At 51.5% G+C, this 12733-nt stretch overlaps 6 protein-coding genes and 1 non-coding gene across 7 annotated transcripts; 5 read left to right on the forward strand and 2 right to left on the reverse strand.

Annotated features, from left to right (window-relative positions):
- Window positions 1-159: 159 nt before the first annotated feature.
- CC1G_20043 lies at window positions 160-249 on the forward strand. Its single transcript has one exon. It is a non-coding gene; the product is annotated as a tRNA-Glu (tRNA).
- Window positions 250-1154: 905 nt separating this feature from the next.
- CC1G_04925 (hypothetical protein) lies at window positions 1155-1898 on the forward strand (the record flags this gene model as incomplete). The annotated part of the gene is made up of 3 exons (XM_001841029.2): window positions 1155-1269; window positions 1424-1586; window positions 1808-1898. 3 exons carry the CDS (start codon window positions 1155-1157, stop codon window positions 1896-1898), a joined length of 369 nt encoding a protein of 122 aa, XP_001841081.2.
- Window positions 1899-2885: 987 nt separating this feature from the next.
- CC1G_14042 (hypothetical protein) lies at window positions 2886-3277 on the forward strand (the record flags this gene model as incomplete). The annotated part of the gene is made up of 2 exons (XM_002911958.1): window positions 2886-2972; window positions 3134-3277. 2 exons carry the CDS (start codon window positions 2886-2888, stop codon window positions 3275-3277), a joined length of 231 nt encoding a protein of 76 aa, XP_002912004.1.
- Window positions 3278-3490: 213 nt separating this feature from the next.
- On the reverse strand, window positions 3491-5861 carry CC1G_04926 (hypothetical protein; the record flags this gene model as incomplete). The annotated part of the gene is made up of 3 exons (XM_001841030.2): window positions 3491-3917; window positions 3981-4493; window positions 4553-5861. 3 exons carry the CDS (start codon window positions 5859-5861, stop codon window positions 3598-3600), a joined length of 2142 nt encoding a protein of 713 aa, XP_001841082.2. The 3' UTR covers window positions 3491-3597.
- A 1435-nt stretch (window positions 5862-7296) lies between these two features.
- CC1G_04927 (hypothetical protein) lies at window positions 7297-9147 on the forward strand (the record flags this gene model as incomplete). Its single annotated transcript, XM_001841031.2, has 8 exons — window positions 7297-7340; window positions 7432-7463; window positions 7521-7605; window positions 7735-8072; window positions 8275-8421; window positions 8473-8531; window positions 8580-8629; window positions 8688-9147. 8 exons carry the CDS (start codon window positions 7297-7299, stop codon window positions 9121-9123), a joined length of 1191 nt encoding a protein of 396 aa, XP_001841083.1. The 3' UTR covers window positions 9124-9147.
- Window positions 9148-9804: 657 nt separating this feature from the next.
- CC1G_04928 (leucine aminopeptidase 1) lies at window positions 9805-11532 on the forward strand (the record flags this gene model as incomplete). The annotated part of the gene is made up of 4 exons (XM_001841032.1): window positions 9805-10245; window positions 10313-10699; window positions 10756-11201; window positions 11265-11532. 4 exons carry the CDS (start codon window positions 9805-9807, stop codon window positions 11530-11532), a joined length of 1542 nt encoding a protein of 513 aa, XP_001841084.1.
- A 169-nt stretch (window positions 11533-11701) lies between these two features.
- CC1G_04929 (hypothetical protein) lies at window positions 11702-12470 on the reverse strand (the record flags this gene model as incomplete). The annotated part of the gene is made up of 2 exons (XM_001841033.1): window positions 11702-12316; window positions 12375-12470. 2 exons carry the CDS (start codon window positions 12468-12470, stop codon window positions 11702-11704), a joined length of 711 nt encoding a protein of 236 aa, XP_001841085.1.
- Between the last annotated feature and the right edge of the window lie 263 nt (window positions 12471-12733).

Raw genomic sequence — 12733 nt, forward strand, 5'->3', positions numbered from 1 at the left:
TGATGATGATGATGATGAGCTGGTGAAGATCGTCGCGGTTGATCAGAGATAAGATAAAGCCTTGGTCCACGATAGATAAAGCCTTGATAGATCCACGAGATAATGATTAGATCCCGTCGCTTGCCAACCGAGTGGGAAAGTTTGAAGCAGAAATTTCAATCGGATATGGTGTAACGGCTAACATTGCTGCCTCTCATCTTGCGAGAGTTTGGTCCGCAGCAGCTCGGGGTTCGATTCCCCGTATCCGAATTGACTCAGTCTCCGTCATGCTTTTTTTCTCGATCGAGTTTCCGTTTGGGCGCTAAGCATCAGTAAACTCACAGATCACTTTCGTCCTTATTCGGCTTTTCCACTCACCATAAGTCGCCAAGTTGATAAGTTGATAAGTGGGTTTGGTGTAGAATTTGAGCACCTCCCTCCGCAGCTATGACCACCCAAGGGCTTCGTATCTCTTTCTCTGCAACACCTTGTTGGAATGTAACAGTTTCTATCCTATATTATACCATTGTGGGCTTCAGGGAGATTCGTTTTACGGGAGGCTTTCCTGTGACAGAGACTGCCGCGTGCCTGAATCAGGCCGGCCATCGGGAGCTTAGCGACTTATTGCGACTTTTACCGACTTGCGCACCTTTTTGGGACTTATTCGGGCCCAAAACAGGCGGCCCTTATTCTAAAAGTGACCCTAGCCTATACGGCCTATCGCCTTTGGCACTTATTTCGGCTTTTTAAGGCTTTTTTCGACTTATTCGGCTTGTACAAGTGGAAATAAGTGATCTGTAGGTTTACTGATGAGTATTTCTGTGCGTCGGATTTTTCTTTTATCCAGAAGCGATGGGCGCCTATCATCTTCTATCTGGTTTATCATCGCACTGTCCTCGGCGATTAATATCATAATTCATTCAAACGATGACAGTCTTTCTATCTTTCGAATAGTATCATGATTGACGGCAACGCGTTCTATCAAACACACTCTCAAACTATATATATACATGTAACCCGCACACAAAGTGCTTCGCCTTAGAAGCCCCAGACGAGTCCAGATTCCCACCCCAGGCGATCCTTCACCTTCGTCCCCTCCACTCAGCTCTAAGTTTTCCACCAAACTCGATATCATCCTCAACAACACCCGACTTGAACGTGCACATCAGTCTGCGATGGCGAAGAACATGTTCTTCTCCTTCTCCTTCGCGGCTCTCGCAATCACCGCCCTCTTAATGGGGCTAGGCCCCCACCTCACTGCCATCGCGCTCGCTCAAAAGGTCAGTGCAGGTGTGTCCAATGTCCATCTTCAAATCCAAGGAGTCTGAGTCTCAAATCGTACATGATTCACGATGGCTGACTCTCCAATTTCCACCGTTGGTTCACACCGACTGACTGCGAAAAGCAGGTCCCACCGACTAACCCGCCCTGGAGCGCTACCAAGGACTACCCCGTGACCACCACCACTCCGACGACGACGAAGAAGGGGATTACGAACCCCCCATGGAGTGCGACGAAGAATTACCCTACTACCACAGTGACTCCTTGGGCCTTAACAAACATCAGGAATATTGTATTACTGGTATTAAGTCAGGAAGTACCGGATGGTTTGTAATGGGGTAGATCTTTTTTTTTTCTCTTTTATTCATTTATTATTGATTTTCAGGGAATCTTTTCTTCTTCCTTCCTTTATTGTCCGTTTTGCGCAGCTTCCGAGACTGCGCGTCGGGTCTTTCAGAAGCGATGGGCCGCGGGGCGCCTAAGTTATCGTTCTTGAGCTTATCATGATCATGAGGACATCACTTGGCTTCTGAGTTCTCCCGTCCAGGGAGAAGGCTGTCAGCGAAGACCTCAGCGCACACATCTTCGAATTTCAATCAGTGGCCTCTTTGGCGGTCGATAGACGGATGGATGTTTAGCGCTCAGGAGTCAGTAGATATTTACAGCTGTCTGGGTAAACGGTAGATCCACGGTACGACTGGTATCATAGCAGTCTCCCAAGCGGAACTTATCATAATTTGCGGGCTCAAGACGCTCTATTTCTCTACATCCAAACTGTATAGCGCGTGTGATAGGTAAATATGGTTGGCCTCCAGCGCTACTCAGTAGAACCCCGAGGACAAAGTTTACGACAGGGTCTACATGTTATCTAACTACAATGGCGAATCGCGATCCCGAACGTTCATGTGCAGTAACAACTAACGGCTCAAATAACTCAGGCTTGACTTAGACAACGGCCACTCTTTGGGCGCTTACTAACTCCATCCCCAAGCCCCGCTGGTCGGCGGGGATTTCCACTTTACCTAGCTTCGTAAAGAAGTACATCCACGCGTCTCCGCATGTGGAATGAAGACTTCAAGTTTTAAGCACAAAATAAACACTTGTCATGCGGGAGTCAAGCCACTGAAATGTTGAAGAGGCGATGGGCGCCTATATTCTGGTCTACTTACGTACAGATAAAAGGAAACGGACTCTCGAGTCTTCAGTTTTCGACCTGCGTTGACCGTGACATACTAGTACTTGGCTCGTTTAAGTTCATGTTATGTTGATAGGAACTTTATCATTCGTATGTATCATAGCTTGCTTCTCCCGTCCCCGTCCCCGTCCCTCGATAGATGGGTGCTTACCACTTACTACTTAGCGCTCAACGCTCAACGCTCCGAGTCAGGTAAATACAGGTATCGGGTAAACGGTAAACCCATGGCACGATAGCAATCGTGTCGTGTCATGACAATCTCCCAAGCGGTATCATAATAAGATGATTTGCGGGTTCAAGACGCTCAATCACTCTCGTTCGAATGCTATAAAATAAAGCAAACGATGCTCAGAGGGACCCCCGGATCTCCCCAGTCCTCCAGCAACCCATCTCCAAACTCGCTGGATAGTCTACCTTATTATTAACCACAATGCCGAACTCAAACTTGAAGTACCTCCCCCTCGTCGCCTTCCTCTTCCTATCCCTCTCATATCTTGAAGGTACTCAAGCGACAAAGGTTAGTAGTCTTCCGCCCTTACCAACTTCCATCCGCCCAACCCTCCATCTGCACCAAACCTCCATCCACTATCAACCCAGTATTACTACCCCAACCGCGGCGCCGCCGCGCTGACAAAATGATAACATATTATATTATACTTACATATATACTCTCCACAGCTCGTCCTCCCCGGTGTAACCAAAATCTACCCCACCACCGAACCCACCACGACTCCGAAGGTGGTCAAGACGAACAGGCCTTGGGAGGTCACGAAGGGATACCTCAACCCGACGACCACCGTGACCACCACCACGCCCTACTGAGCCGACGCGTACTGAGCTGACACGTACTGGACGCGTTAGACTCGGATGGATGTGTAGGGATGGCTAGCGCTTTAGGATATGGATAGTGTGTTCAGGGAACGGTATTTGTGAAGTTGATTGGTGAATGATTTATTTGTGTAACCACCGAGTTTGATTTCCGTGACTCTTCTCACCCGCAACCGAGTGCGAGGGACTCAGTGAGGTGCTTGAATCATCAACGACCTCGGATGATGATAGATTGACAACCATATATATGCAGAGAAATTAGAACGCACTTCGACGATGTAATCGCCACATTGGTCTCCATCGCCGACATCGTCCTAATCGTCCTCCTCCTCCTCTTCATCCTCTTCATCCACTTCATCGTCATCGTCCCTTCCAATGCCCCAAGGATACTCCAACCAATGCACCAACCCCGACGGCCTGAATCTGGGCGCAGCGACTTCATCATTGAGATCTAACCGATTCTCTCGAACCCATCGAACGAATTCCGACACCGTGGTCCTATAAAAGATTTGATCCCAACTCCCACACCGTTCGGAATTCGTGATGGTAGGGGGAGGTGACCTCTTCCGCAACCTCCTCAGCGTGATCACATCGGAGAAGGGCGAGAACGCGATGGTGTATTTTGACGGTCCCTCTGAAGGCCGTCGATCAGAAACCAACACAGACGACGATGATTCACCGCAAGCAATGAGCATACCTTCGTTCCGCCCAGTCAGTCGTCGCTTAGTCGGCCCTGTGATACATTCCCGCGATTCCACTCTGATTTGCACGTCCCAGTCTTGCATCTCCTCGAAGTGAGATTTAGAGAGATCGAGGAGGTTGGTGATGTAGAGTCCGGAAAGCGCGTCTGGTTCAAGGGCAACCTGTCCCTGGGCAAAGGGACCATTGGGGCACGGATGGAGGTACCATAGCTCAGCAGCTCGTGTGAGTATGAACGTCCCTCCGTGCTTCTTCGGACGCCACTTGATTCCGCTGAAGAGCGCAGGACAGATGTCGTAGACAGTGACGTCGAAGTACTCGATGTTGGGTAAGAGTTCGTCAAATTGGCGGAGGAATAAACATTGATGGGTCTGTTCCTCGGGAAAGGGGGGCACGACAATCATGTCAGTTGCGAATTTGAACGAAAGGATGAGCGTTCGTAAGGTGGCGCTGGATTGTTGGATTAGTGGAATTGACATGAAAGCGGTTGGAGTATGTCCCCAGTATGCATCTGGAAATCGGAGCGGTTTTAGATAAGTATCTGTGTCTGAGAGCGATTTGGTTGCGTACTGTTTGTGAGGTGAAGATGCTCGAGATTCCAAGCAGATGCTGGAGAGGGGCTGGTGTGCTCCTGTTCCATCATGGCGATCAGTAGATTTTCAAACCAAGCGGTCTCGCACTGCGAGGTAGACCTCCACCCAAAGGCCTTCAATTTCCTTGTCGTCTGCATCGGCACCCTGGCGCGGGGCAGCAACAGCTGTGTAAGGCCACCTCCGAGGAATTGTACCATTTGCTCCCCTGGATTCACGAGGTAATGTTGCAGCTCCTCGGGATAAGTGTTCGTATAGAGGAAGACCCCAAGGATGCTGAATGGGTACCCCACGAGAGTGATACAATTGACCCTGTTCATCAGCGTCTCCAGCTGTTGGGCAAGCTCCGCTGAGGTAACGGGTTCCCCGACCAGATCGACCAAGTGCCTTCCATCGTGTGTTGAGAGCGGGGCATTTGAGCCCCCAAGCTTCACAGATGGGGGGTATGAAGTGACGGCACTGGTGTAGGCTAAAGCCCATATCCAGGCTGGAAGCTCCGCCCTCTTGAGATTGGGCAAAGAGTCAATCGCGGCGACTAGCTGGGAGCAGTATGACACCCCGAGAGCGAGGTACTCGTCGACCAGGAAGTTGCGAAGAGTGATCATTCGATGGGTCTGGCTCTGCCACGACGAGGGATCCACCTTCTGGTACGCATCTCTGCACACCTCGATTGTTGCTTCCACGATGTCGGGAGGTGATGCGACCGGAGTCGAGACGGTACCGGGTTCTACCCATTCAATGGCCTCAATCGCAGACTGGATGGATGGATCGGACGGAATGAGTGTAGAGTCTTTGACAGGAGTAAGGGTCGATAAGGGCTCGTTGGGATCACCGAGGAAGACCAAACATCCTTGGATGTTGATTCCTGGGAGCCACTTTTGGACGGTGACGAGTTCTTCCACGGTACACCCTATGTAGTCCCCGCCAGCGCTTATCCTGTCTACAGGAGAGCAAAGGATCAAATGAAGGTAAACATCGCGCCAGGCTCGGCAGACTGACGATAATGGGTGGGAAAAGATGCGTCGGATGGGCACGAAACAATATGTAAAAGAGTTGATACAGACGTCAAGAAACCAGTCTTGAAGGACGTCAAGGATGATACCAACAGCAACCTCATTGGGCACGCTGTGGAGTGAGTCGTGGAGAGGGACTTGGGTAGCGTCTCGGACACCCTTGTCGCAGTCAGTTGAAGCTCCTGGTCGCAAGTTGCGTGGAAGTTGGATTCGTTGTTGGTGCTTGAGACGATAAAGCTCTTGAATTGCACCTCGTCGCCATCGTCTGGGGTCCATCGTGGTTCAAGAAGAAGCAATGCCAGTTAGTGGCCACTCGATGGGGGTGAGAGAGTCACGAAAAGCAAACTCGGTGAACAGGCTGGCTGCGTAGTGCCGGGTTGCCGAGAGGTTCCGCCTGCGCCAGATCAAGCGGAGTGGAAACTTAGCAGGCACGTTTTCAGTGGGATTTTCGTGAATCGTTCTTGCCGCAAGACGAACCCGCTGCAGCTTATGGATGCCTTTCTTCGACCTGTCTATCGAACGAACGGGACAACGACATCTACCGACTGCAACGTGAAGGACAATTCGCCCACTTTAAGGCCTATACCTGGCTCGAGCTGCCCTAGACTCCTCACACGACAAGTTCTTGCGGTCTTTCAGCGGCGACTCAAGGGAAAAATTGCGCGGCTGACGGCAACACCCACTCGAGCACGACACACTAAACCGTAGCACGGTTGGAATTTGCACTCGAGAAGCTCTCATATATGGCGCCTAACATTGATGCTCCACCGCTGCAATATTGACCCTCCTCGAACCCCGGGCGTCTTCGATTGAACCTGATGATCAGCAGTATTGGATAACCATCTCGACAATCCTGTCTCGATGCTTCGCGTGGTCCGGATGCGTTACTGCACCCACGTCTCCTTTGCCGCCTCTTCTGCCGACCGCTCTGAATACTTGTAGCCTTTCGCAAAATACTCCTTCGACGGGTCTCACCATCTGTGTATATGGTTTGATGCACATACCTGGCCTTATCAAGGTCGATGCATGTCAGGAGGATGCCCCAATAGCTCTCAAAGCCGTCGCGAACTCGAAGACTCTGCATCCTCGGAAGCTAGGTCCTCCTTCATCTTCCACTTATCTTATCCTTCAAGAATCCTCCGCCGTAAAGTTAGCTTTACGAAATCAAGGGCGTATCATTGATTTCGGGATTTCAATTCCCCACCGCTCTTCTTGCGGTAAACTTCGTGCATCGAATCCCCTCTTCTACGGTGCTGGTGGGATAAAGAAGCGGGAGAATGTGAAAGCGTATTCCCGCAATACACTTAAACGAGCTTCTAGAGGGACATTACTACTCCTGGAGTTCTCTGTACCATCTTCAGGGTTGACTCTATGCATGTCCGTTCTGCCATCGGTGCCTTTTCGTTCCAACATGAGGAGAATACTCGAGGGGTCTAAGTCGGTAGCTCCGCTATTCGACATTCAAGGGACGGGCACCTTAAGACCAACGATTAATTTGTACTCTGATAAGCTATTTCAACAACCTTGCAGGCGCGGCACAACAACACTCCATCGCTTCGATGTCACGTACCTGATGGTCCATGGCATGCCTCCGACGCTTCTTGTGTCACCGAGGTAATATAAGTACTTGAACCTTGGTCTACTGTCGACTTGGATCCTTCCTGCAAGGTCCTCCCATTCCACACGCACGAGGCGTCCTCTGGGTAGCCAAATGTCTTCCCAAGCCGCAGCTATCACAAGGGCCCTCCTCACACGGTACGTGCGTTTTCACAAGAACGCCATTCAGTTCCTGGCGTCCCCAGGTGTCGAAGCCAGTCCCACTTACCATTCCGTAATCCCACAACAGGGCCGATTATTGCCTGCAGGCTTCCAGTGTCGGTGAGCATGCTCCTTCATTGTCTGTGTCACAGTGACTAACGTTACGTACCCACGCAGTCGTGTTATATTACGACTACCTCCTCACTCTCCCCGCTGAGGTGGAGTACATCTGGAAGAACCCTTTCAGGTTTATCACATTCCTGTATGCCTGCTGCCGCTACTCCCTGGCGGCCAACCTTCTCTACCTTTTGTTCAAGTCGAACATAGAGATAAGGGTACCTCGATTTCCCAATCTAATTAAGCGTTCGGCGAGCTGATCTCTATCCTTTAGTGACACCGATTCCATCCCCGGATCGAAACGCTTAATTAACGTCCCCGCTAGATGCATTGTGGTTAGGCTAACGGCGAGCGTCCTCAGCACCTTTGGGCACTTTGGAATCATCAGTAGGCCCCATGCTCACCTCTCCCGAATCGATCTTAAGCTGACGACGGAGGATGCACCTCTAGCCGTCTGGGGTCTACGAACATATGCGATCTGCGATGGCAACAAAATCATCGCCGCCCTGATTGGTCTGACCGGGCTTTCGGTGGTCGTGATGCGAATCGCCATTACGAGCGCACATATCGCCTACGCACGGCAGGTAGGCGACTCTTTCGAATTCAGGCACTGTACGGTGTCGCTAATGATATCTGAAAAGGTAGGGCCCATAGTAGGATGTGCTGAGCCGAAGCAAACAGAACAGTTCGTGGCACATCTATCCTTCCTTGACTCTTTCTGAAACGTGTTGATTTATCCTCGTCTGTTCCCTCCAGAGGTAAGCCGACGCCTTGGCTGTCGCCCGTTCGTCTGGCACTAACCTTCTGATTTCAGTTGGGATTGCTACGGGTGCTTTGATGATGACCTTCGAGGCTCTCTCGTTCCTGTTTGCAGCTATTCGAGCTCTAAGGACTCTCAGAAACGATAAGAAGTTTTGGGAGAACCCCAGGGCGACCTTGAATGCTGTCATCTTTTCTCAAGGTGAGTAAATCTGTGCTAGGAGCCATCGCATTGGCTTACGGTCAACTTTAGGTCTCATCTACATCACGGCCGTCTTCGCTTTATCTATTCTAACGGCCACGTTCAACTTGGTGAGATTCCAAACCTCTACATCGATCCCACCGCTGACTCTCTCGCAGAAAGTATGGGGTGGAACCGTCATCCGACCGATGAACAGTTTGAAGCTCCCGTGAGTACTTCATCACCCACTTCACCCATTGTTAACCGCCTCTCCATGCGCCCAACAGACTCGCCGGCCTCCTCACTGCCCGATTCCTGCTCAAGATTAAGATGTGGGAGCGGCGGGAATCAGCGACATCCGCAGGAGAGATCACAACACTTCAATTTAACCCTGTTGCAATTGAGGACGTCAAGGGTAAATCGAAAGGTACCACCTCCGCAGGAACGACCGACGTCGAAGCGGATCGAGACGGGATCCATTTCGACGATGATGACGACGATCCGGGGTACAGCACGAGAAGGGTTCCTGTCATTCGAGAGCTGGGAAGGGACATTGGCCCTAGGCGTACGAACGAGGTTGGAATGGCGGAGAAATGGAGAGTCACTGACTACGAGTGGGAGAGAGAGCAAATGCATGTGTTCGTGGATGAGAAGGCTGGGGAGCGGCCTGAGAGTTCTCAGGTTGCCGAACCACCGATGGCAAATTCGAATTCCCATGCTTAAGTAGATAGCAATCCATTTATTTAATTATATGTATCGGTGTCAAGTGGCATTTGCATTCATCTAAAGGCAAGTCATGGTCAAGGATCACATCGCGATGGATCAACTTCTATCTAGCTCGGATATAGATGGATTCCAGCCTCGATGTAAAACCGAGGGTTGATTGGCTTTTCTGCTTATAATCTGGTACTCATCGAGGAAAGTGTAATTTACTTTCCGACGGGCCTTTCGAAAGCCTGCATAACCGCCTTCCTCCACACCAAGGTGCCGTGAACAGCGTCCCACTGTTCAAAGAAATAAGCGCCCGTCGCTCCTTGGCGTGCGAACTCAATGCGGGAGCATTAGAAGAAGGTATGGCGCCAGCGCGCTGCATGGTTCTTGACACTCACCTCGCTTCTTCTCCAAATGCTAGACCCAACGAACCACACCGTTCTTTACGAGAATCTCGCTTCTCTCCACAGACCCTCATTGAACCCTCACAGAGATACTGGCCACCTGACCTCAACCCATGGTGTTACATTCGACAACATCGTTACACCAAGCCAATTAGCGCACGCCGCCCCTGTCCCTAACCTTATCATTCCGTATGCTTCACCTAATGGTCGGGGATAAGGACGGCGTATAAAGCTGGCAGCTCGCATCGAAACACCCCGAGCCCCTCGACAACCCCTTCGCCTCTCCAAGATGAAGGCGAACTACCTTTCCTTCGTCACGCTCTCCCTTCTCGGCCTGGCCTCCGCCCAAGGTCTTGCGGTAGAATCCTATAACCGGAAACCCCTCATCGACTCTCGCGCCCTTCAACGCCTCGTTACCCGACGTGCCCTCGTGCGCCACGCCCGAAAGCTGCAATCATTCGCTGAACTCTCGCCCCGCCAGCCAAACCGTGCCTTCGGATCGCCAGGGCACAACGCGACCATCGAATACATCAAGGAATTGTTGGACAAGACTGGGTACTACGACACTCGATACGAGAGTCTCCCTTACACCTACTCGGAATCGAGTTCCAACTTCCGGATTGAGAGCGGAGAAAGTGTGGAGGCGTTGCCGACCAAGAGCTTTTTCTATGCTCCGAGTGGAAATGTGTCCGCCCCTCTGGTCGCGTTGGAGGAGTTTGGGTGTCTTCCCGTGAGTCTCCGCTATCTCCCCTCCCTCAATATTTCCCGCATTGTGCTGATATTGTGATTTTCAACAGGAACACTTCCCCGAATCTGTCGCAGGCAAAATAGTCCTCATCGAGCGGGGCGAGTGCATCTACGGCATCAAGGTAGCCCTAGCAGGCGCTGCCAATGCAGCAGGCGTCATCGTATACAACGACGTCGACGCCGAGTTCGCGGGCGGCTCTCTTGGTGGTGTGAGCCGTCCTGAAGGGCCGTACGTCCCTGTTGGCTCCATCTCTGGCCTTAACGGTCGTCGGCTCAAGGCAAGACTTGATTATGGGGAAGAAATCTTGGGGCATCTGGACGCATTTGGTCTGGTCGAAGAACGATGGTCGAGCAACTTGATCGCGGAGAGCAAGTACGGTGACAAGAATAACGTCGTCTTCAGTGGCTCTCATGCGGACTCTGTGCCGGCAGGACCTGTAAATATCCTTCCCTTCATCTCGTTTCGTCTGCTAACATTAAACATGCCTTCTAGGGTATCAACGATGACGGCTCCGGCACAATCGCCAACCTCGAGGTCGCCCTCCAACTAACCAACTTCCGCCTCAACAACGCTGTTCGCTTTGCTTGGTGGACAGCTGAAGAGTTCGGTCTCGTCGGCTCTACCTACCACATTCGCAACGCCTCGCCATCCTACCTATCAAAGATTGCTCTCTACCTCAACTTCGACATGATCGCCTCCCCGAATTCCGGCTTCTTCATCTACGATGGCGATGGCGATACTTTCCAACGACCCGGTCCTGAGGGCAGCGCGCAGATTGAGAGGCTGTATGAGGATTATTATAGGGAACGGAAGTTGAAGAGTGCTCCTTCGAACTTCACGGGCAGGAGTGACTACGGTCCATTCTTGGAAGTCGGTATTCCAGCTGGTGGTGTATTCACAGGTCACGAGGGTGTGAAGACGAAGGAGGGTGTTGAATGGTGTGTTGTCATCCTCTGTCTGCATTCAAATTTCATATCCGCCCTGACTTGACTGCACTTCAGGTGGGGAGGCCAGGAAGGCGTCGTCTACGATCAATGCTACCACGCTGTCTGCGATACCTTTGACAACCTCCGCCTCGAAACCTTCGAAGTCAACGCGCAAGCTGTCGCACACGGTATCGCGACGTACTCGAGGTCACTCCGGGGCTTCCCATTCCCTCGACCTGAGTTCCGAATCGCACAAGATCAACCACTACACGTCGAGACCCTCTCCTACGAAGAAAGGCGTCACTATGGGTGCAATCACCACCATGAAGTCTCTTGGGAGTAATGGAGGGCGGAGCTTTGCGGGAAATAGTGTTAGCTTGATGGTAAAGATCGACCTTAATAAGATCGAAGCTTTAGATCATACTGTCGTCTACTGTACGAGACAAACTTGAATGGGTCCTTTGAATTGGCCGCCGGGCAATAAAGATATACGTACAGCGCGAAGGGTGGATTTAGTACCGCTCCTTAAGTAGTCCCATCTCGATTTTATACAACCTCGCATCGTACCACCTCCATACACACCACAACCCATCGAGCCACCACGCCGGCTCTGGACCACCGTACGGTTCACTCTTCCCATCCTCCTTCCGCCCAATGCCGAAAAACTCTACCAACTTGGCGATATGTTCCTCCTTGGGCTTCTTATTTCCACTCTGATAGCTGTTGGTGATGGAGATGCAAAGGCTGGCCTGATCCCATTTCGAACGGGCTAATTCGACGCAAACCGGATGTCCTCCCAGGTCAGCCAGGATTTCGGGGAATCTCTCCTCGAGGATAGAGTTCAAGAGGCGGGTGGCTTCGCCCGTTTGGATATAAGGTTTATGAGGGAGACCGTCGTTCCCCAGCCCCTCATTGGCCAGCGTACAGCCCTCGTAGGCAGCTGAGAAACCACATCGGTGAGCGATGTCCCATAGGGTGTTGCAGTCCATGGCCCAGCCAAAGTTAAAGCGCGGTGCTTGGAATCGCTTGCCCTTTCCTTCTTTGAGATACAGGCGGCGGGGTATGTGTTTTAGGGGACACACCCCTGCGAGTTCGTATGCCCACTCTGAGAGTGTTTGGTCGGTGTCCTGTACACAGGTGGAAATTGTGTTGGCACTAGATCAACCGAGCAGGGAATGGACGAACCTTTTCCCACCTCCACGGCAAGAATGGGCGCGGAAGATGGCTGTATTTCTGGATGAATGCCTTCTTTTGCGATTCAGATAGTTCGTAGGTAGACATTACTTGAAAATGGGGACTAGGAAGGAACGCTAGGGAAGCGAGTGCTCTGTGGTGGCAGTCACTGTCAGGGTGGGGTAGGCGAAGGCTGAGGGAGGTGAACAGCTCACGTGGCTTCCTCCGGTTGATCGTAACACTGTGATCAGATGGGATCAATCCTGCGGACCGCCGATCTGGTACATAGGCTAAGACTGTACATACCACTGCCAGCACCAGCACCACCGTTCAAATTGTTCTGCCTCATCGATGGACTCTGATCTTCCTTT

The sequence above is a fragment of the Coprinopsis cinerea genome (assembly GCF_000182895.1).
Source record: "Coprinopsis cinerea okayama7#130 chromosome 2 map unlocalized cont3.2, whole genome shotgun sequence".
Taxonomy (NCBI): Eukaryota; Fungi; Basidiomycota; class Agaricomycetes; order Agaricales; family Psathyrellaceae; genus Coprinopsis; species Coprinopsis cinerea.